At 41.4% G+C, this 20,597-nt stretch overlaps 2 protein-coding genes across 4 annotated transcripts; one reads left to right on the forward strand and one right to left on the reverse strand.

Moving 5' to 3' along the window:
- Positions 1-2,790: 2,790 nt before the first annotated feature.
- ubl7 (ubiquitin like 7) lies at positions 2,791-20,454 on the reverse strand. Of its 3 annotated transcripts, none has more exons than XM_087136606.1 (10): positions 20,116-20,454; positions 12,997-13,116; positions 12,380-12,459; positions 12,200-12,284; positions 11,986-12,043; positions 11,065-11,174; positions 9,977-10,026; positions 6,040-6,150; positions 3,913-4,179; positions 2,791-3,441 (listed from the first exon to the last, which is right to left on the reverse strand). In XM_087136606.1, the coding sequence occupies exons 1-10, from the start codon at positions 20,135-20,137 to the stop codon at positions 3,319-3,321; spliced, it is 1,026 nt and encodes a 341-aa protein (XP_086992732.1). In that variant the 5' UTR covers positions 20,138-20,454; the 3' UTR covers positions 2,791-3,318. The 3 variants fall into 3 exon arrangements, with proteins under 3 accessions (XP_086992732.1, XP_086992731.1, XP_086992730.1); XM_087136605.1 differs by lacking the exon at positions 20,116-20,454 and adding an exon at positions 13,881-14,049 and having other exon boundaries at positions 3,849-4,179; XM_087136604.1 differs by lacking the exon at positions 20,116-20,454 and adding an exon at positions 13,881-14,048.
- LOC147798968 (heat shock 70 kDa protein IV-like) lies at positions 14,384-18,601 on the forward strand. The gene is made up of 2 exons (XM_087136588.1): positions 14,384-14,745; positions 15,881-18,601. The coding sequence occupies exons 1-2, from the start codon at positions 14,564-14,566 to the stop codon at positions 17,610-17,612; spliced, it is 1,914 nt and encodes a 637-aa protein (XP_086992714.1). The 5' UTR covers positions 14,384-14,563; the 3' UTR covers positions 17,613-18,601.
- Positions 20,455-20,597: the final 143 nt, after the last annotated feature.

Genomic DNA, 20,597 nt, shown 5'->3' on the forward strand with positions numbered 1-20,597 from the left:
AGAACCAAACGGAGGAGGTGTGAAATTCTCTTAAAAAGGTTGTCGTCTGTCAAATCTGATTGACTCGGATTGGCATTCATGCTCTGAACAAAAGAATTTATAGAAGCAAGCCAAGAGTGAGCGTTTTGTTGTTCCAATTGTAAACATCTTAGAATCCAGCGTAATTCATTGAAGTTTCACGTAATGCTAGATGTTATTTTACTTATTCTGGGACGAGATGTATCCTACATGAAACCCCATACATTGCATAAGGGAATAACAATCAGTGTTTAATTATCATGCGTGTAAATCTGCATTGGACAGATGTATGTCCTAAAAAGGAAATCAACTTATGTGACTAACTCCTGTTGATAACTTCCTTTCACGCTATTATATTAATATAAAACAACTCACTGCTAAAAGCTGGAAGATTACTCTAAGGAAAAGGTAAACCAGGCTAATATCGGTGTCTGGGTGTACCGATATGGTGAGTGAAGCAAGGGTTGGGTAGCGCAGTGGTGGGGTTAGCTCCTAAATTCAAAGCCACGCGTTCGTTTTCACACTTTGTTTCTGGATAAACAAGTAAGTAGTGTATCTTTTGCTTTCACAAATATTTACTTCCAGATTTTGTTTCCTTAAAACTAGACGCATATGTAATATACACCTCTTCCTTTTTTTTGATCTGCCTCCCTTTTTAAAATCATTTTAGAGGGATCAAAATAAGAATAATCAACCAAGATAACAGATAGACCAAGCAATTACAAATGTTCTTCTGATGGATATCGCTACTGCGATGACAAGAGAAGAGGTGCATAAGTATACACATTGGTTTCTGCACGTTTTTCAGAGAATTCCACCAACGACCAACTCCTCATGAAGGTCATGTCCGAGGAAACGGCTTCAGCAGGCTTGTCCACATATTTTCAGCCACATCAATGAGTTGTGTTTTTTTTTCCTTCGGAGAATTTTTTTTCTTTCGACTTTCTCCTTCATACAAACTCGTATTGCGTGTAAACAGTGCAAGTTGCACTGCAACACGTCACAACGTAGTGGGGAATCTCCATGGTAACGAGATCATCAACAGACAACCCAGTCCGCCTGTCGTTCCACACCCTCGTGCCAGCGGAACTCCTCGACCTCACGCAGATCTGACAGAACGAAGATAAGACCCGTTGATTCACCATCCGTACCGGAAGAAGCTCATTTTGAAGCGGGGGGGTCAGGGGTTGGGACCGTAGATCTTGAGGGTCCTCCAGGGAACGACGTGTAACTAGGATCGCTCGTGGCGTCATCAGTCATTCACAATGCGAAAGTTGCGATGGTTTATCTATAAGCAGCGGAATCGTGGGTCAGTTGTATCCAGATCGGGAACACTAACTCCCAATATAAATCTAATCTACAGTGTTCAAGCCCATTCCATATTTCAAACGAAGCAGTTTTTTTTCGGTTTCTCCAAATCTACAATATTCTTATGCCGCCTGTATACATTCCAAGTCTAAATCTGCCAACTTTTTTTGCAAAAATTGCTATTAGATAATTTTGTCAATAAGTCTCCCAATTTTTTGGATGGCGTTAAGATCCAAATCGACATTCCATTTTCATGGAAACCGACAGGAACTTGTTTTCTATTCTGGTTTTAAGCTTCTTCGTTTTGGGCACTTGTTTATGAGACGTTTGAAGTCAGGCGATGCATACGCGAAGCATAATACAAGACAATGCTGGACAAAACATAAGAAAGTCTCAGAGATTTCTCTACAAAGAGTCAATCACAAAATCTTTCAATGGTCAATGACTGAGCGATTATCGAGGTTTGCAACAGAGTTATCATGAATTTGCTGTGGGATGACTAACGCTAGACGACAGCAGGCAACCTTGACCGCGATTGGAGAAACATTCGCAAGCACATCCGAAATTTAGCCTTAAGACGCCACACTAGCAGAGCAGGGAGATCCATGACCACGAATACACATGCAAAATCGTAAAGAACAAATAAAAAATATAACAAATACTGTACATTCCTGAACAAAAACCGCAAGCTTGGGTAGGACTAACCAGTTAGCACCTGAAGAAAAAAATGCTTATCCACAGCAAGGCACACGCGTTATGTATTAGCTCAGAGATTTCAAGTCAATAATGAAAACTTCAGATCACCTGTTGAAAAGCGAATCTAGCCATGATCGTAGGGGAAAACTACAGGCCTGAATCCAATGAGGGGGCTGTAAAGCAACCTATCCTTAAATTTGCATCAGTAGGAGTTCAATTTTTGCCTGTGTTGCAGTTTTAATCCCAAAACTTATGTTGTGAATTCCTGAAAAGCCAAGCGCAAAACAAAATACATTTTGGATTATGAAGACCCATCCACTGCACTAGAGGGTCAAAAAGCTTGGTATTTCCCTTGAAAAAAGCACGCATCCCATAACGAATGAAAAAAGAGCTGCTGGACACTTTAACTAAACTGAGCTGAAGCAGTTAATGTTTGAGATTTGTACAAAGTAATGCGTCAGAGCTCTGGTACAATACACGCTGTGGACCCCGCTGGCTTGGTGTTGTGAGCAATCCAGTACTCAAAGGGTAATATCCGGATTGTTAAAGCTGGGAAAATAGAAGGAGATTATGGGATCGTCCAGACACCGACATCCTTTCACTGCATGAAAGACAAGTTATTCTGCCAATCAAACTGTGGCAGGCCTTTCTTAAGATCAGTAAGCAGGTGCATGAGAAGACCGGACCACTGAAATCAAGAGCAAATTTGAGGACTTGAGGCAAGTCTATCAATACTTATTTAAACAATGATGGCAACCAGCAACAAAGTTCAAGTACGATGAACTTTACTTCACCTAAATGCAGTGAACATAAGTCTTGCACATATTAAAAAACATTAAAGCATAAATAACATAAAAACTAGCCAAGTGAATTTGACATCATCTTAGCTCATGCAACGGTAAACAGCTTCCCAACTGAAACTTGCCGATATTACCTTCTCATCACACAACACAATGTAAACACAGCTTACTCATTCGATCATTCACTGCTTAGAATTGTCAGTACTTGACATCGAAATGGCAATCTCTCTCCCACTTTTTAATCTTTGTTATACTATGACAGTTTTGCTTATTGTTCACAATCTCCTTATAAAATTAATGACAATTCCTAAAAAAAATTAATAGAACATTCAGTAGGTGTAATTTGCGAACAAAATTCCTGGCTACTTGTTCCCTGAACCTGTTCCATGATATAAAAGATAACACTGCACAGCGCTGTTGAGCTTGTGTGATAAAACGCAATTTAGTGTTTCCAATACAAGACATTTACGACTAATAAAAGAAGTCCCTTGATGATTTACAGCCTTCCTTCAAAGATAAGCTCTAAGGCAGCTTGTACATTTCCACCGGTCACCTGGAGAGCCTGCAGAGAGACGGTATCGTCAGTGATGCCCATGCTACGAAGCTGCTGTAACTGGACCTGTGGGCGGAGAAAGGAAAGGAGGCAAATAGAGGCAGGGATCCAAAATTAAATGAATCATTTAAAAAAATGTAATGTTTGTCTTATCCGTCTTAAGCACAAACACCGCCTCATTGGTTGAAAAGAGCCATATTGGTCAGGAGCGTTCATTTGTTGGTGTGTGGTCAGAAGAGTTCATTTTGTCCACCTGACTAAATGCATGCATTTCATAATCATTTGTGAATATGCGAGGTGCAGTTCCTACGTTGTACCAAAGTAGCCTTCATTACTAGGAAAATTGCATCGTCTCTTGGTCCAGCTCGGGGCTTACTAAAAGACTAATCATTCATTTTGGGCTACATAGCACATTACTACTCACACAATGTTGCTAAAGAGGTGGCATTATTACCCCTGCTTAACAAACTTACACACAATTGAAGCGGCAGCACATTTAGTCAATGTGTCGCTGGCATATCTGTTGTACTTCTTTACCTGCAGCTGCTGAGCAGACAGCGTGCTTCCATCAGAATGGTCAGGTGCCTGTCTGGAGGTGGTTGTTCTCGCTGTTGCTACCTGCTGGTGCTGCTGTAGAGCACGGGCTAAAAGGTCAGCCGTTATGAGGCTGCTTGATGACTGACCTCTGACCCTTGACCCCGAGGATGATCCCTGACCTTGACTGGATGTAGAAGTTGATGGCTGAGAGGTTGTGACTGCTTGGTTTTGGGGTCGGGGTGTTGCACTATAGGGCTGAAATGTGCCCTGGAAGGATACAGATGGGATTTTTACCTTAGACTGTAACCTAAGCAGCCGCAAAGTTCAACAACTCACACTGAATTCATCCTAAGCAGTGATGGTTAGTTTAGCTTAGTCAACTTTTCCAGAATGGCCTACTAATGATGGTCACTACACTGGTTAAAGGAACAAAACTCCTGTGTGCCCAGCTTACAATTAAGTGTCATGAATTTCAAAAAAGTCTGAATTTTAAATTTTGAATAGGCTAAAATGTTGCACTGGCAATATTTTAAACCAACTGTATTGCAAAAAAAAGGAATTATAAAAAATTGCCCAATCTGACAATGGAATGAAATTTCTCTTATGAGAGTTGTGCTGAATCAACATTTCTAGAGGTTTAGGATTTCAGTTTCCTTTCTTGCGGAGTTTTCTCCGCTTTTTTTCTTATTTAAGTTGTTTGAGCAAAATTTGACTCAAAATTGCTTACACTTGAACAACTCTGCAAAAGAGAGATGTACATTTCTATTATCTTGAAGGAAACTTGCTCTTAGTCTGGTGGTAGAGAAAAGGGTCTCGAAAAGGGTCACCAGTTCAAATGCACTGCTATTATAATCAGCCAGTTTAGTATTTCGGATAGGCCAGGTTATGTAACAACAAGACACACCTAACGTCAAACCAGCTTGAACTTGCTCAGTGCATCTGAGTCAGAGTATGGTCATGTAAAATGCTTGCATCAGTTTTATGATAATTAACTTAATAGCTAAACCAGTCTGAAGAGACACCTTTTTTTCCGTAAATGTTCTATTCCTTGTACCCCCGTTGAGTACATCACAAACCAACTTCAGTATTCAAGGAAACATCATCTCTAGACATGACTCAAGTCTATACATCCCCACAAGAAGTTTAACTCTGATGGTTCCTGTTACCCATCTGCCTGAGTCAAGATAGTCTTTCTAATATACTTTATAAAATTACATGTACTGATTTCACCTTGAAAACACAATTGCTCTCAAGACCAAATATGTTCTCACATAAATGTTCAGCCAACTGTTCCCCTTGAAATTGCCACAACAAAATTGCTGAAATCCGATTGCTGTGTCAATGCCACATCATGCTGAAGTTTTATCGGGGTCAGGTTACAAGACGGCCCTTCCCGTTCCTAAAATAAACCCACAGTAATTGTGCACTCTACTGAGGAAGGAAGGGAAAAATGCTTTGTACCAAGAGCAGTGTCCGAACGTCATGTCTGAAACCAAGACACTTGCACCATTGTAAGAGTTACGCCCACTTCCTACTTGGAGTCCTTGCCCCTCCCCTAAAGATTGTCTAGACAAGTTCTTAGGTTAGCTGAAGCACTGACGGCAATGATCAAGACTGAGATTAAGTATCAAATACGATGGAATTATATACTGATCTATTTGGAACAAAATGAGAATGACTTATTTGCTCATAACACCAATCTTCAGTTTAGCAACATTTTTACAAATGGAACAGTCCAATCTGACTTCCTTTGCTATCTTTTTTCCTACTGTATGTATGCCACCCTTACTGTCTTAAGCTTTTAAAATCCTCCACAGGCAGAAAACACAAAACCACATCCTTTGTTAGAAAGCTTTCTGAGGGACTTGAAACTCTAAATTAGGTAACAGTGGCTTGGCTGTACCTCCTTCAAGCCTGACTAAAACCTTCTGATTGATTTGAAAGAACTACAAGGGTAAAACATGTAAGTATAAGCAAACTATTCTTTGCAAAAATGCACATTAATCTGAATTCAAGACGTTAACAAGATATAAAATTCTTTAAATACCAACAGCTGAAGTCTTTTCAGGAGGAAACAGGAGGTATTCATTCCTTTCAAACTAAACAAGAGAAAATGCTGAAGCTTACCTGAGTATTAAATGCACCTGCACTGCTTCCTGCTGAACCTACACCGGCACCTGCTAGAGCAGCACTCAGCTGAGCTTGAGTGATGAGCTGTGGACGGCTTGAACTACGACCCTAGGATGATAGAGACAAGAGGATGCAACAAAGATGAACATCAGCAAAAGTAAATGATGGAACAGCATTCAGCTGGGTTTGAATGATGAGCTGTGGATGGCTTGAACTACGACCCTAGGATGATAGAGACAAGAAGATGCAACAAAGATGAACATCAACAAAGGTAAATGATGGAACAGCATTCAGCTGGGTTTGAGTGATGAGCTGTGGACGGCTTGAACTATGACCCTAGGATGATAGAGACAAGAGGATGCAACAAAGATGAACATCAGCAAAGGTAAATGATGGAACAGCATTCAGCTGGGTTTGAATGATGAGCTGTGGATGGCTTGAACTACGACCCTAGGATGATAGAGACAAGAGGATGCAACAAAGATGAACATCAGCAAAGGTAAATGATGGAACAGCATTCAGCTGGGTTTGAGTGATGAGCTGTGGATGGCTTGAACTATGACCCTAGGATGATAGAGACAAGAAGATGCAACAAAGATGAACATCAGCAAAGGTAAATGATGGAACAGCATTCAGCTGGGTTTGAGTGATGAGCTGTGGATGGCTTGAACTATGACCCTAGGATGATAGAGACAAGAGGATGCAACAAAGATGAACATCAGCAAAGGTAAATGATGGAACAGCATTCAGCTGGGTTTGAGTGATGAGCTGTGGATGGCTTGAACTATGACCCTAGGATGATAGAGACAAGAGGATGCAACAAAGATGAACATCAGCAAAGGTAAATAATGGAACAGCATTCAGCCGGGTTTGAGTGATGAGCTGTGGACGGCTTGAACTATGACCATAGGATGATAGAGACAAGAAGATGCAACAAAGATGAACATCAGCAAAGGTAAATGATGGAACAGCATTCAGCTGGTTTGAATGATGAGCTGTGGACGGCTTGAACTATGACCTTAGGATGATAGAGACAAGAAGATGCAACAAAGACGAACATCAGCAAAGGTAAATGATGGAACAGCATTCAGCTGGGTTTGAGTGATGAGCTGTGGACGGCTTGAACTATGACACTAGGATGATAGAGACAAGAAGATACAACAAAGATGAACATCAGCAAAGGTAAATGATGGAACAGCATTCAGCTGGGTTTGAGTGATGAGCTGTGGACGGCTTGAACTATGACCCTAGGATGATAGAGACAAGAGGATGCAACAAAGATGAACATCAGCAAAGGTAAATGATGGAACAGCATTCAGCTGGGTTTGAGTGATGAGCTGTGGACGGCTTGAACTATGACCCTAGGATGATAGAGACAAGAAGATACAACAAAGATGAACATCAGCAAAGGTAAATGATGGAACAGCATTCAGCTGGGTTTGAGTGATGAGCTGTGGACGGCTTGAACTATGACCCTAGGATGATAGAGACAAGAGGATGCAACAAAGATGAACATCAGCAAAGGTAAATGATGGATCAGCATTCAGCTGGGTTTGAGTGATGAGCTGTGGATGGCTTGAACTATGACACTAGGATGATAGAGACAAGAAGATGCAACAAAGATGAACATCAGCAAAGGTAAATGATGGAACAGCATTCAGCTGGGTTTGAGTGATGAGCTGTGGACGGCTTGAACTATGACCCTAGGATGATAGAGACACGAGGATGCAACAAAGATGAACATCAGCAAAGGTAAATAATGGAACAGCATTCAGCTGGGTTTGAGTGATGAGCTGTGGATGGCTTGAACTATGACCCTAGGATGATAGAGACAAGAAGATGCAACAAAGATGAACATCAGCAAAGGTAAATGATGGAACAGCATTCAGCTGGGTTTGAGTGATGAGCTGTGGACGGCTTGAACTATGACCCTAGGATGATAGAGACAAGAAGATGCAACAAAGATGAACATCAGTAAAGGTAAATGATGGAACAGCATTCAGCTGGGTTTGAGTGATGAGCTGTGGACGGCTTGAACTATGACCCTAGGATGATAGAGACAAGAGGATGTAACAAAGATGAACATCAGCAAAGGTAAATGATGGAACAGCATTCAGCTGGGTTTGAGTGATGAGCTGTGGACGGCTTGAACTATGACCCTAGGATGATAGAGACAAGAGGATGCAACAAAAATGAACATCAGACAAAGCAAATGTTGGGATTTAGTGATTGGCTATTGATGACTTGAACTATGACCCCAAGATAAAGAAACCTGGGGAATGGTGTGAATGAATGTCAGCAAAACCAAGACAAATTTTGTGGAAAATATCTTTCATTTACAAGCGAAGCTTCTCTTCTTGAATTTAGTGAACTGATGTAGTCAACAAAGCAGTCATCATGGACTGAATTACAGAAAGAACTGGCATGCTTCGGTAATGAGGAGATTCTCTGATGTAGTCAACAAAGCAGTCATCATGAACTGAATTACAGAAAGAACTGGCATGCTATGGTCATGAGAAGGAGATTCTCTGATGTAGTCAACAAAGCAGTCATCATGGACTGAATTACTGAAAGAACTGGCATGCTACGGTCATGAGAAGGAGATTCTCTCCCCTATACCATACAAGACAGTGCCACGTGTTGATTAACTCACAGTGCAAATATATGCACACTGAATATCTAAAACCTCTGTGAGAAGGAACTTAACATTATGACATAGCTTGTAATGTGAAGTATAAATAACAACCAGTCTGGTATAATAGGTGCCAGACAAGGCAGTAATCAGATATCCCTGGTGAAGTAGAGGCAATTGACCCTATGTGGGAAGACATCAACTTTCAAAAATTGATTCAACAGGAATTCAGCAGTAAAGAATCCATCGGACACAGCTTTCTACGGTGTCTGAAGTTCGTTGTATTGATCAGGGTTGTTAATGAACTTGAATTATTTTCAAGAATCATCATAATTATGAATCATCAGAAATGTCCTCCAGGAAATTAGGTATTAAGTACAGCAAGGCCATATATGACTGAATTGGCTATGGCTTGGTCCCCAGAATTGCACATTCTCCCATGGAAGCCATTGGCTATCAGCTTTAGTCACTTCACATAGAGATGTGTGTTAGTCCTAGCCACAGCCACTTCACACAGAGATGTGTATTAGTCCTAGCCACAGTCACTTCACATAGAGATGCATGTTAGTCCTAGCCACGGTCACTAAACATAGAGATGCATGTTAGTCCTAGCCGCAGTCACTTTGCCACTGTCCTAGCTAGTCCTCGTGGCAGCTAATTCATTCCGACCCGACTTGTGCTTCACACTGGCTTCATGACATTGACCTCTGACCCACAGAAAAGTCAGCTGTCTGTCCAAATCACAGGAAGGGAGCAATCACTTTGACCTCATCCTAATTCTATTTGGTTTCAAGCACAGGATGCCTGCCTGGCATGATTAGATGCAATTAATTATATCCTGTCAGGCCACGGAATTTAAAATATGAGTTTAGAAGTTTTGCATAAGTTTTGAACGAAGGTGAGGTTTAGGTCACGCTTTTACTAAAGCCTGACGATATTACTTCTGACAACCTTGTCCCTTCTTATTTGTGAAGAAAACCATGGCACACAGTAGCTTTGATGAGCAGGCCTGAGATGGGAAACAACAATTCAGTCAGAATGGGGTCCGAGGGTTCTTTGGACAATCAGCTTTTTCTGAAAGCACATCTGATTCTGAACATAAGGCGATTCTTGATTGTATTTTAAAGTGCAGTTAAGGCCATCAATAAAACATGATAAAGAAGTAATGGTCAGTTCGTGAACGAATGATTAAAGTGGCAAAGCAACTGGGTGATAAAGCGATGTAATAAATACAGGTATTTGGGGATGATTTCAAAGGAAACATTCAATGACTTGAAAGGGTGATATGGAATGGTTACTTACATTGGAGGAAGTGTCCATTTCATCATCTGATAAATCAGGTTGAAGGGGGCCTGTAAAGGACAAACGAAAAAAATATACAACCTCTCAAAAATGACTTCTATATGATTAATTGACCATAATCTTACCCAAAGGCCGTTTCCTCGGAGCACTGCGCCTGGAATGCACAATTTGAAGTTGAAGATTCCTTTGGAAGATGGATTTAGTGCCAGTTTCATGTTGCTGTGTCTGAATCTTTAGTGTCTATGCCCAAGTCCCGCTCTAGGCCAAGCACCCTAAATACAGAAAGTTCTGGGAAGGCACAGACTGCTAACAGGAAATATTCATTTTGTTGGTAGCGATGTGACTGCAACCCTTGCCTTTCATAGTTGCTCGTGAACCAGGGATGCACAGTTACTGCCAACGGAGCCTCCATTGCTAAGCAAATTGCACCCTCTCTTGGTCCAGCTTGGAGCCCATACTTGTATAAGAGGGTTAAACCACTTGCTGCTGGGGAACCCCGTTTCCAGCAATATGGGTTTATATGCAGAGCTGGGGGTGCCCGAAATGGGACAAAAGAGCTGGTCTGTGTAACAAAAGACCCTACTCGGAACAAAAGACCTGCTGCTGGGAATTGCTATCATTTTTCGGCTTGCATTTTTCAAAGGGAATCCGGCACTGTTTTTAAACAGTATACCACTGTTTTGGGCATAGTGCACCCCCGGATTAGCACCGCACACAAAAGTGCTTCAGGGCCTCATTGATGAGCAACACAGCACCGCTGCACACTAATCCAGCCATGTTTGAAAAGACGCCACTTGCATTCCCTGGGGACAAAAGAAATTTTGCAACACCTCACACTTCTAGGCTCTCTTTACAGAGTGGCAGGCCTGGCTGAAATATTCAGGAGTCAATGAAGGTTACCTGTCAGCTCAGAGTAACCACCAAAGAGTTATTCGTGTGGGTGTAAACGTCCATTAAATGAAATGATGAATTTTTGAAGAATTTAAAAAACTGAAAATCTGCCGTATGTGTGCACTGCATTTTTGTTTTGTTCAAAGGCACCAATCTCGATGAATCCAGAGCATTCCCATCACTCCCTTGCCACTAACCTTGCTCAGCTTCCGCAGTTCTTGCTCGGTCAGTTTGTATGCCTTCTTCATTGACTGACGCTGCTATGTGCATGACAGCATGGCCAATAGCTGGGTGTGCACCAACAATCCTGACAAGAAATATGCAACATAAAACTATCATTGGGGCAAATTTTCACAGTCAGTAGATAATTTCATAAACCCCAACCATTCTAAAGATTTCAAAGTACTGAATAAGGCAATGAAGCACCAGTTTCAGTAGCTCCAAGAAGGGCATATAGAGGAAAGCTCACTGTCATTACATGTGAAGAGGAGGGAAGGATAGAGGAATGTTGTTTAACCACTTCCTGCCGTGGCCGGGGTCTCCGAACTCGGTCAAAGGGAACAAGGCCTTGAAACAAAAGGCCGTACTCGAAACAAAAGACCAGGCTGCTGAGAATTACAGACACTTTTTCACTCTCAAAAGTGGTGATAATCCAGTCTTGTTTTGAAACAGTATACCACGGTTTGGGGCATTTAGAGCAAGCGGATTACCACCGGGGACAAAAGTGCTCCACCATCGCAGCGATGAGCCACACAGCACCACTGCACGCTAATCTGGCCCATTTTGAAAAGAAGTCAGCAGCATACTGAGCCAGGTTCGTGAACAAAAGAAATTTATATAACACCGCACAATCTGGGCTCTTTTTACAAGGCTGCAGGCCTGGCTGAAATACTCAGGCATCAATAGATTTTGTCTGTCAGGCTAGAGGGGACACCAGACAGTCCTTCACGTGTTTGTAAGTGTCCAGTAAATGAAGATTGGAATTTTTTTAGAATTTTGAAAACAGAAAAAAATGATAAATATCCCGGCCCAGCATCATCAACATTGATAACTGCCCCGGCAGGAAGTGGTTGCGACAAAAACCTTACAATGACCATCAGTTTTCATATTGTTCTCACCTCCGCACATTATCAGCATCAGCAATCTGTATCAATAACTCTGGGTCTCGAAGCATTGCTGCAAAAGATTTGGGTTGAGGACATAAAGATAACTAAATTACTTCTTGATTTGGTTTGAGCAAAAAATAACATGTATATCGAGATTTTGAAGTCAATAAAAAATCCAAAAGGATTAAAAATGGTGTCAAAAACTGGAGCAGACTGGCAGACTTACACACTGCCGTGTGGTCTGATGCTAACCCAGGTGTCACTGCGATAATATTGTCAATGGTTTCAGTGCTTGTCAGGATCCTGTGCACCTGTATCACAAAATGCATTTTGGGAAAATAATTAGAAAGAATAAAATGATCTTCAGTTCAATAGATAATTAGAGCTCAGTTTTAGTCCTGCTTACAGCTTGTCGGTGGGCGGGGTTTAGTAGAGCAGCATGAAGGGCGGTTATCAGGTGACGAATGGCGACATCATCCAGTGGTTCTGGAATATAAATGAATAGAGAGACTGAGTAAAAAGGAGGATGAAATGACCACCAATAATGTTTGATTAGAGAGGAAATCCTTTAGGTATTAGACTGTACGCTGAAATTTAAAGTGAACACAAAAGCCAGGTCTGGATTACAACACCAAGGCAGAAATACCAGGTTTTTTTTTCAAAGTGCATCAACACGAACTATCATACGTCATTCTTCGAGGAGCCAAAATTGGGTTGAATAATACTCAGAGTAAAATTAGTGCCACGTTACCGGATCAATCAACACATTACAAAGGGTTACATTAGGTCAGATTTAGTCTGAAGTCAGGTCAGATTGAGGTCAGATCCATTTAGTTCATACAAAGGCCTCAAATGGGATTTCAGGGGAATGGCATTTAATTATCAGTGTGCTCCTGCAAGTTTCCAATGGGTGTTGCCTTGGACCTAGCTCTAGATGCAGCCTATTGTTGTTAAAACAATTCTACATCTGTTTTCACAATATTGATTTCTTGCGAAAATAAACTCCCGGTGGTATTTTCTAACCTGCTTGTGCGGTTGGTACTGGTTCTTTCTTCCTCAGTGCATGGACAGTGCATCCTGATTCTAATCCATAGAATTTCAAGCTGTCTGTGTCTCGTAAGAGTCGACCACAGTAAACCATCGCTATCAGATCAAGAAATATTAAGACAAGAGTCTGTCACAGTGTTACTTCATCCATCTGGTTCATTTTTGTTCAGTTAACTCAATATGTCCCTACGTATGTGACCTGTTACCACAAAATGAGCTAAAAGATTTCACTCACGTGATTCAGGTATTTTCAAGTCTTTTTGCCTTTATCCATTCAATCTAATGGGCTCACTCTCGCAGTCGCCATCTTTAAAATAAGGTCGTTGAACATTACGTCACTTGACCCCTAATCTTCTCGAAGACTGTTCCATGTCGAGACATCTAAACAGCTGCCAAAGTTTTGGAAGAGCCCATTTAGTACATGTAGTATCTTATCGCTCATTGCTTATCCCTGTATTATATATGTTTCGACATGGAACAGTCGCCGAGAAGATTAGGGGTCAAGTGACGTAATGTTCAATGACCTTATTTTAAAGATGGCGACTGTGAGAGCAAGCCCGTTAGATTGAACGGATAAAGGTGAAAAGACTGGAAAATACCTGAATAACGTGAGTGAAATCATTTGATAAATGGTTTTTAGAAAGCGGAAAGGTCAAGGATCATGTCTGTGTGCAAAAGAAATTGCGCCCACGATAATAAGTGGGTGCGCCGAAAATGTTCAGTACGCCGACACGAAATTGCGCATACGGAAGTGTGGCTAAGGCAGGATGGATCGGGCGTGAGGGTCCGTGCATAGGCCTACATCTTAGGTCTATGAATGATCTTTTTAGACGTTACAACTTCGGAAGAAGTAATCTTACAAAGTTCAGATGACGGCAAACCGATGGCTGCGGACACTTTTTCTCGTAAGGAGCTTACTAATCCAGAAAAATCTATTTCGTCTAGTTGTGTTCGTCCACTTTTCTCAGAAAATTTCACACAGATACTTCCCGCACCATTCGCCATGTTGACAATAATTACGTTTGCCGGACGCCCTCTTTCGAGACATTCTGGAAATTTCTGTTCCAATTATTTTTTATATGACGTCATCACCTCCGGAGTAAAACATGAATATGCACGTTTCGTAACATGGTGCTTTCTCCAATATTATATTATAAATATGGTACAGAAGGTTTAGGTACCAAACTAGATTTCTGTTGTCAGTCAAAGTCCTATGCAAAGCACTTTCGAGAAAAATGGGCGGGACATAATAGCCTTTATAATGAACTGCAGAAATTTCTGGACGGAATGAAAAGAATGCATTACGTTTATATCTTTGGAATCGAATTTACTCGAACTATTTTTGCTAGCATAAATTCGCGACAGCTGCAGTGCATCGTCAGATTTTCAAACGAGCCAGACAGCGACTTAGGATCAGTTCCTACATCGAAAAACGACACCCTCCACGAAGAGTGATTTTCCAAGACGAAAAAGGAGCGTCAACATTGCCAATCCAGAATCAGAACTTTGACATCGCAACTTAGTAAAGTAACCCACACTGAAGATGGCTAAGCCCAAAGCTATCGGGATTGACCTAGGCACGACTTACTCGTGTGTTGGAGTCTTTCAGAATGGCAAAGTGGAAATCATTGCCAACGATCAAGGCAACCGGACCACACCAAGTTATGTCGCCTTCACTGACACAGAGAGACTGATTGGAGATGCTGCTAAGAATCAAGTTGCTATGTAAGTACATCGATCTCTAATTTTATCTGGTGCAGTTACTGCAGATAGCGTGCAAACTCGATCAACTTGAAGCTGCTGAAATAATTTTGGTCACAAAATAGGCCTAGGCCCACCAGGATTTTGTGAAGTTAGATATTTACGCATATACAGTCCACTTTGTGTGTATTAAATCAGTCAGATGATGCAAGGGTGCGAAATAGATTATTTTAAGCACTTGAGTTTTTAAAGAAACGTATTTGAAATAATTACCACAAATTTGCATTCAATTTCTGAGTAATCCCTCATCATTTTTCATCTTATGATATGCAATATGCCGAATGCAGAGCGAGTCAAATATTGCACATTTTTGATTAATGTATTTAGACGGAGCCGATACCATGTCTCCGTCACGGACGACAGTCATCAGACTACGTGCTCGTATGCACGGTCGATCTATGTGCATTATCCCTTTAAGGCGATAATCGACTTAATTTCAGTCATTTTCTTGAAGCAGTACCTTGGCAGACTGACAAGACACATGTTTTTGATCGTATTGTCAGATCTAACACCATGACCGCATTGAGCCTTCCACACTATTGCCAATATAAAATGGCTAAAATAACACCGTTAAGAAACTAAAGATTTGTAAATGATTCATTGCGATTTCTTTTTTAACAGACTTTTTCGGATAAGTTTAATTTTGTAATCAAGGAGACCGGACAGCAAATCATATTGAATGAATTTTTCAAATTACTTAATCTTGAATAGAATCCCAAACAGATTGTATTGTTATTTCTGACCATAAATTATTTTACTGCTTGACTAGCGATGAAAACAAAAAGGTTTCTTTCAGTCATGGAAGTTTACGTTTAGCAAGATTCCAATTTAGCATTTGAAAAAGTATTAAAAAGTTACTTACTTCTGTACAAATCCTTCCAAAAGCGAGAAAAATTGTACGAAAATATTGGGTTCTTATTGTACATTATAAATAAGAAATAATCCAGCATAGAATTTTGTATAACAAGTACTAAGCTTTCATATAGTGTATCTTATGTTTCTAGGCCAGGCTGGCTTAGTTTTATTAACAAAAATACTTGGCAAAATTGTAACGTAAAACTTTTCATTTTGTTTTTCTTTTCCTTTTTTTTGTCGTCAGGAACCCAAAGAACACAATCTTTGACGCCAAGCGTCTGATCGGACGAAAGTTTAATGATCAGTCAGTTCAAGCCGACATGAAGCTTTGGCCATTCACCGTGATCAACAAAGGCGGCAAACCGATGGTCGAAGCAGAGTACATGGGAGAGAAGAAGCAATTCGCCCCCGAGGAAGTTAGCTCCATGGTCCTGACCAAGATGAAGGAGGTAGCTGAAGCTTACCTGGGTCAGAAGGTCAAAGATGCAGTGGTGACCGTGCCTGCTTACTTCAATGACTCCCAGAGACAGGCTACCAAGGATGCTGGGGTCATCGCTGGCCTGAATGTCCTCAGGATCATCAATGAGCCCACTGCAGCTGCCCTGGCCTACGGACTGGACAAGAAACTCAAAGGAGAACAGAACATCCTCATCTTTGACATGGGAGGCGGCACCTTCGATGTGTCCATCCTCACCATCGACGATGGTGTCTTCGAGGTGAAAGCTACTGCTGGAGATACCCATCTTGGCGGAGAAGACTTTGACAATCTCCTGGTGGCACATCTGGCTGCTGAATTCAAGAGGAAGAACAAGAAAGACATGTCCAACAACCCCAGGGCCCTGCGCCGTCTGCGTACGGCCGCTGAACGAGCCAAGCGCACGCTGTCCAGCAGCACGACAGCCAACATCGAGGTGGACTCTCTCTTTGAGGGGATTGACTTCTATACCAGCGTCAGCAGGGCCCGGTTTGAGGAACTGTGCTCTTCGCTATTCAGAAAGGCTCTTGGACCCGTTGAGCAAGCTCTGGTGGATGCCAAACTAGATAAGAACAAGATTGATCAGGTTGTGCTGGTAGGAGGCTCCACTCGAATCCCCAAGATCCAGAAGATGCTGCAGGACTTCCTGAACGGGAAGGAACTGAACAAATCCATCAATCCTGACGAGGCTGTAGCCTACGGGGCTGCCGTCCAAGCTGCCATCCTGACAGGAGATCAGAGTGATGAAGTCAAAGACATTCTCCTGGTAGACGTGGCACCCCTCTCTCTTGGCATCGAGACTGCCGGTGGTGTCATGACCAAGCTTGTGGAACGCAACACTCGCATCCCAACCAAAGCATCCAAGACCTTCAGCACGTACTCTGACAACCAGTCCGCAGTCACCATCCAGGTCTTTGAAGGAGAGCGACCCATGACGCAGCACAATAACCTCCTAGGTACCTTTGAACTTTCCGGAATTCCTCCTGCACCACGCGGTGTGCCACAGATCGATGTGTCCTTCGACATTGATGCTAACGGCATTCTGAATGTGTCTGCTCAAGACAAGAGTACAGGCAAGTCCAGCAGTATCACCATCAAGAACGAGAAAGGGCGCCTGAGCCAAGCTGAGATCGACCGTATGCTGGCAGACGCCGAGAAGTACAAGGCAGAGGACGAAGCACAAAGAGACCGCATCACTGCAAGGAACGGCCTGGAGTCGTTCGCTTACAGCCTAAAGCAAGCCGTAGATGAAGTCCCAGAGGGAAAACTGACCGATGACGACAAGAAGACGGTACGGGATGCCGTCAAAGAGACCCTGGACTGGATGGAGAGAAACACTCTTGCTGAGAAGGATGAGATCACTCATCAACAGGAAGAACTTTCTAGGAAATGCTCTCCCATCATGACTAAGATTCATGGAGGAGGTAGACAGGCAGGTAGCCAGTTCCAAGGCGGGCCTTCAGGAGCAAGCCAAGGACCTACAGTTGAGGAGGTCGACTAAATAGGAACTTTTAATTGCTGATTAATTAGATGTAAATGAATGCAAGCAGTTTGATACAAGAGTCAAAGCAGGAATCGCAGTTATACTTAGAAGGTGACATTATTGTAAACACTTACCTAACTTATGAAAGTGATTGCGAATGACCACAAAGATAATTTAATTGTACACACACTAACAATAGTCACAGCATTACGTGGAGCTTGAATGCAAGTGTAAAATAAAACAAATAGAGAAGACCAAAATCTGCGCTTTGTTAGAAGTTAAAAGGATTTGTGGCTGATTAAATATTCTTTAAAAGGTTAGTAGAAACAACAACTTTAAGTGCACGCATGTTCTGTTGAAAGCTCCAGCCGTTAATACCGAACTGCATACTAATTAATCATAAATTAATATCGGAGACTGTATTTTGCACTTTTGTGTACATGTAGATTATCGGACGTACAAAAAAAATAAAAGATGCACTAACTTCATCAAGTTTGCTTTGAAGCAAGAGTGTAAGATTAGAATGTGTGGAATGTCATTTTCATCAACATTCATTTCATTTAATAATATCTTTATAATACACTTTCAAAAGTGATACACTTTGATTTTAGAATTTCATGTGATACTGTATTTCATGTAATATGCACTTGTTGAAAGACAATCAAAGTTAAGGTTTATAATGATGCCAAAAATACAGAGTTAGAATTCGTTTAAGCAAGTGAAAAAAAATTAATCAGATGTAATTTTTTAAAAACTTAGCAGAAACAATTGAAAAGAAACAACAATATTTACCGTGACGGTAAAACTGTTTAAAAGTTTTAATTTGTATGTATTGTTCAGAACTATTTATTTTATGTGTTTTGTTGTTAATGCTTGCAAACCTCAAACTGTTTTGTGAATTCAAAAAAGGTGTTTACGTGTAGTCTTTTGATTTGCAGAATTTACAGCAGCAGTTGATCAGAAAAGGTTATTTTTTAATAAAGATGGATTTTGTTGTTGAACGGCAACCATTTCTGTTGATGTCTCTTTTGATACATGAACTGTAACATTGACTCTGATAATTCTCCGTTATTCAGTAAATCGCATAGAATGGGTAACACTCTACACCTAAGAACCACACAGTAAAGTCAAGCACCATTGGCACGTGGAGGGTAGCGGTGTTGGCGGATAAGAGATGAAAAACATCATACCTCTGAAAAGTGCACTGTTAAAGGGTCAGACGTTTTGAAATAAAAACTACAATTTTCTTTGATAGAAGTTAGTCATTCCGGCAAACTCACATACATTTTCCGATTGCGGAAATATTGGCACAAGAGGGGTATTGGAAACAAAATTAGGGTTGTGGGCAAAAATCCCCCGTAAGGATGGGGATTATCCCTTCCACCAGTTTTTAGACAGGGATGTCACTGTTAGATTAAATTAAGTAACTTGTTTTAGATGAGATGGACGGATAACAGGAAAAAATACGGTGCTATGCTTGTCATAATTTGGATCACTGTTTTTAATAATCTGAATTCCTTTCAGCCGGGAACACCTCTCTAGATAACTTTTTCTTGTGATTGAACAGGGTTTCACAGGAATAGTGACACACGAGACAAAAATTATGAAAGTCTGTTCAAGCACAAGCAACCAATGCTTGTCCCTGCGACAATGAATGACTAATACAATTATACAGTTGCTATGAAAGCGTATTTTTTTAAAGATGAAGTAAGGGACCTTAAAGACCATGAAATGCGCAGAGATTGAAATTGAATGGTTCTTTTCTATCATTAAATGACAATCGTTACGGTATTTCAATTTCATCTTAAGTTGAGTGCCCCAGGCGCCATACTGTATAAAACTTGGCGAAATGGCTGCAACGAGTATTTACATATAATGTGGGCATAGGCTTTGATCCCTTCGGGGCGTGGGGGGGGGGCTGGCCGGAGTGGTAAAAAAGTCAGCATCCCTGAGGACCAGCCAGTCTGGACTCTGTGCTGTGAAAAGATGATGGTGCTTTCCCAATCAGTGACACTTCGTCTCTGGTGACTTGCAATAACTCCTGGTTGGAGTATGTGAAATCTGGCCTTTCAGGCCAATGTCCGAGAGTTGGATGATCGGACATAGGAACGAGACCAATCATTAATTTTGGTTTATTTGTCGGTTGACTGGTGATGCAAGTAGAGGACTGTTTTTCAAATCTTCTTAATGGGAGGGGAAATTCTCTTCCATTCACCTCCGATTGAGGCAGTTTTAAAAATTTACTAAACGACGTTATACTAATGTTACAGATTGCTGAATAAACTTGGCGTTCCACACGCCCCTAACAGGCTGCACAACTGGACGTTTGCAACGGTGTAAAAAAATCAGACTCTCATTACCAATGAGTTTCCACAATATCAGGCAAAAACACAACAATGTAGGTCGATATGACTAAGCCTTGTATCTCATATGTAAATCCATACTACAAACATACATTATTGGTAGCGTGGCTAACAGGGCCCAAGTTGTCAGTATTATGATCGAGAGCTATAACACTTACCGTGGACCGCTAAACACCGCATGATTGTTTGACTGGAAATCTGATTTTGCCAGACAAATGTTCCATTTCACATGAAAAGTGTTTAAGAGTTCCAAATCTCAGTTTCGGCTCCAGGCATCTCAGCTTTCTCCCCAGCCGGCCCGGCGCGGCCCGCTTCACTGAGTTTTAGATACATGTACATGTAATTTGGAGGTGTATTTCTCAGTACAGTAACACGAGATCAAGATGTTTTGTTATTGACCCAGGGATAGAATTGTTTTCATTTATTTCGAACATAAGCTAGAAATAGTTTCGATGTAAGTCACGAGGCCTGAACGGAGACGGAGTCAAGATTTCTCGCGATGGATTAAAACGGAATAAAACGGCGTTCTATAAAGAAAATTCGAGAAAGGTTGGACAAAACCATAGAGGGCGTCCTCCTTTTGCAGACGCTGTAGGCTGGTGCACTTACCGATAGTTGTGATGTATATGGCTTCTTCTGT

Source organism: Acanthaster planci, linkage group LG05 (assembly GCF_054643075.1).
Source record: "Acanthaster planci isolate LZ-2023a linkage group LG05, COTS_SCS, whole genome shotgun sequence".
Taxonomy (NCBI): Eukaryota; Metazoa; Echinodermata; class Asteroidea; order Valvatida; family Acanthasteridae; genus Acanthaster; species Acanthaster planci.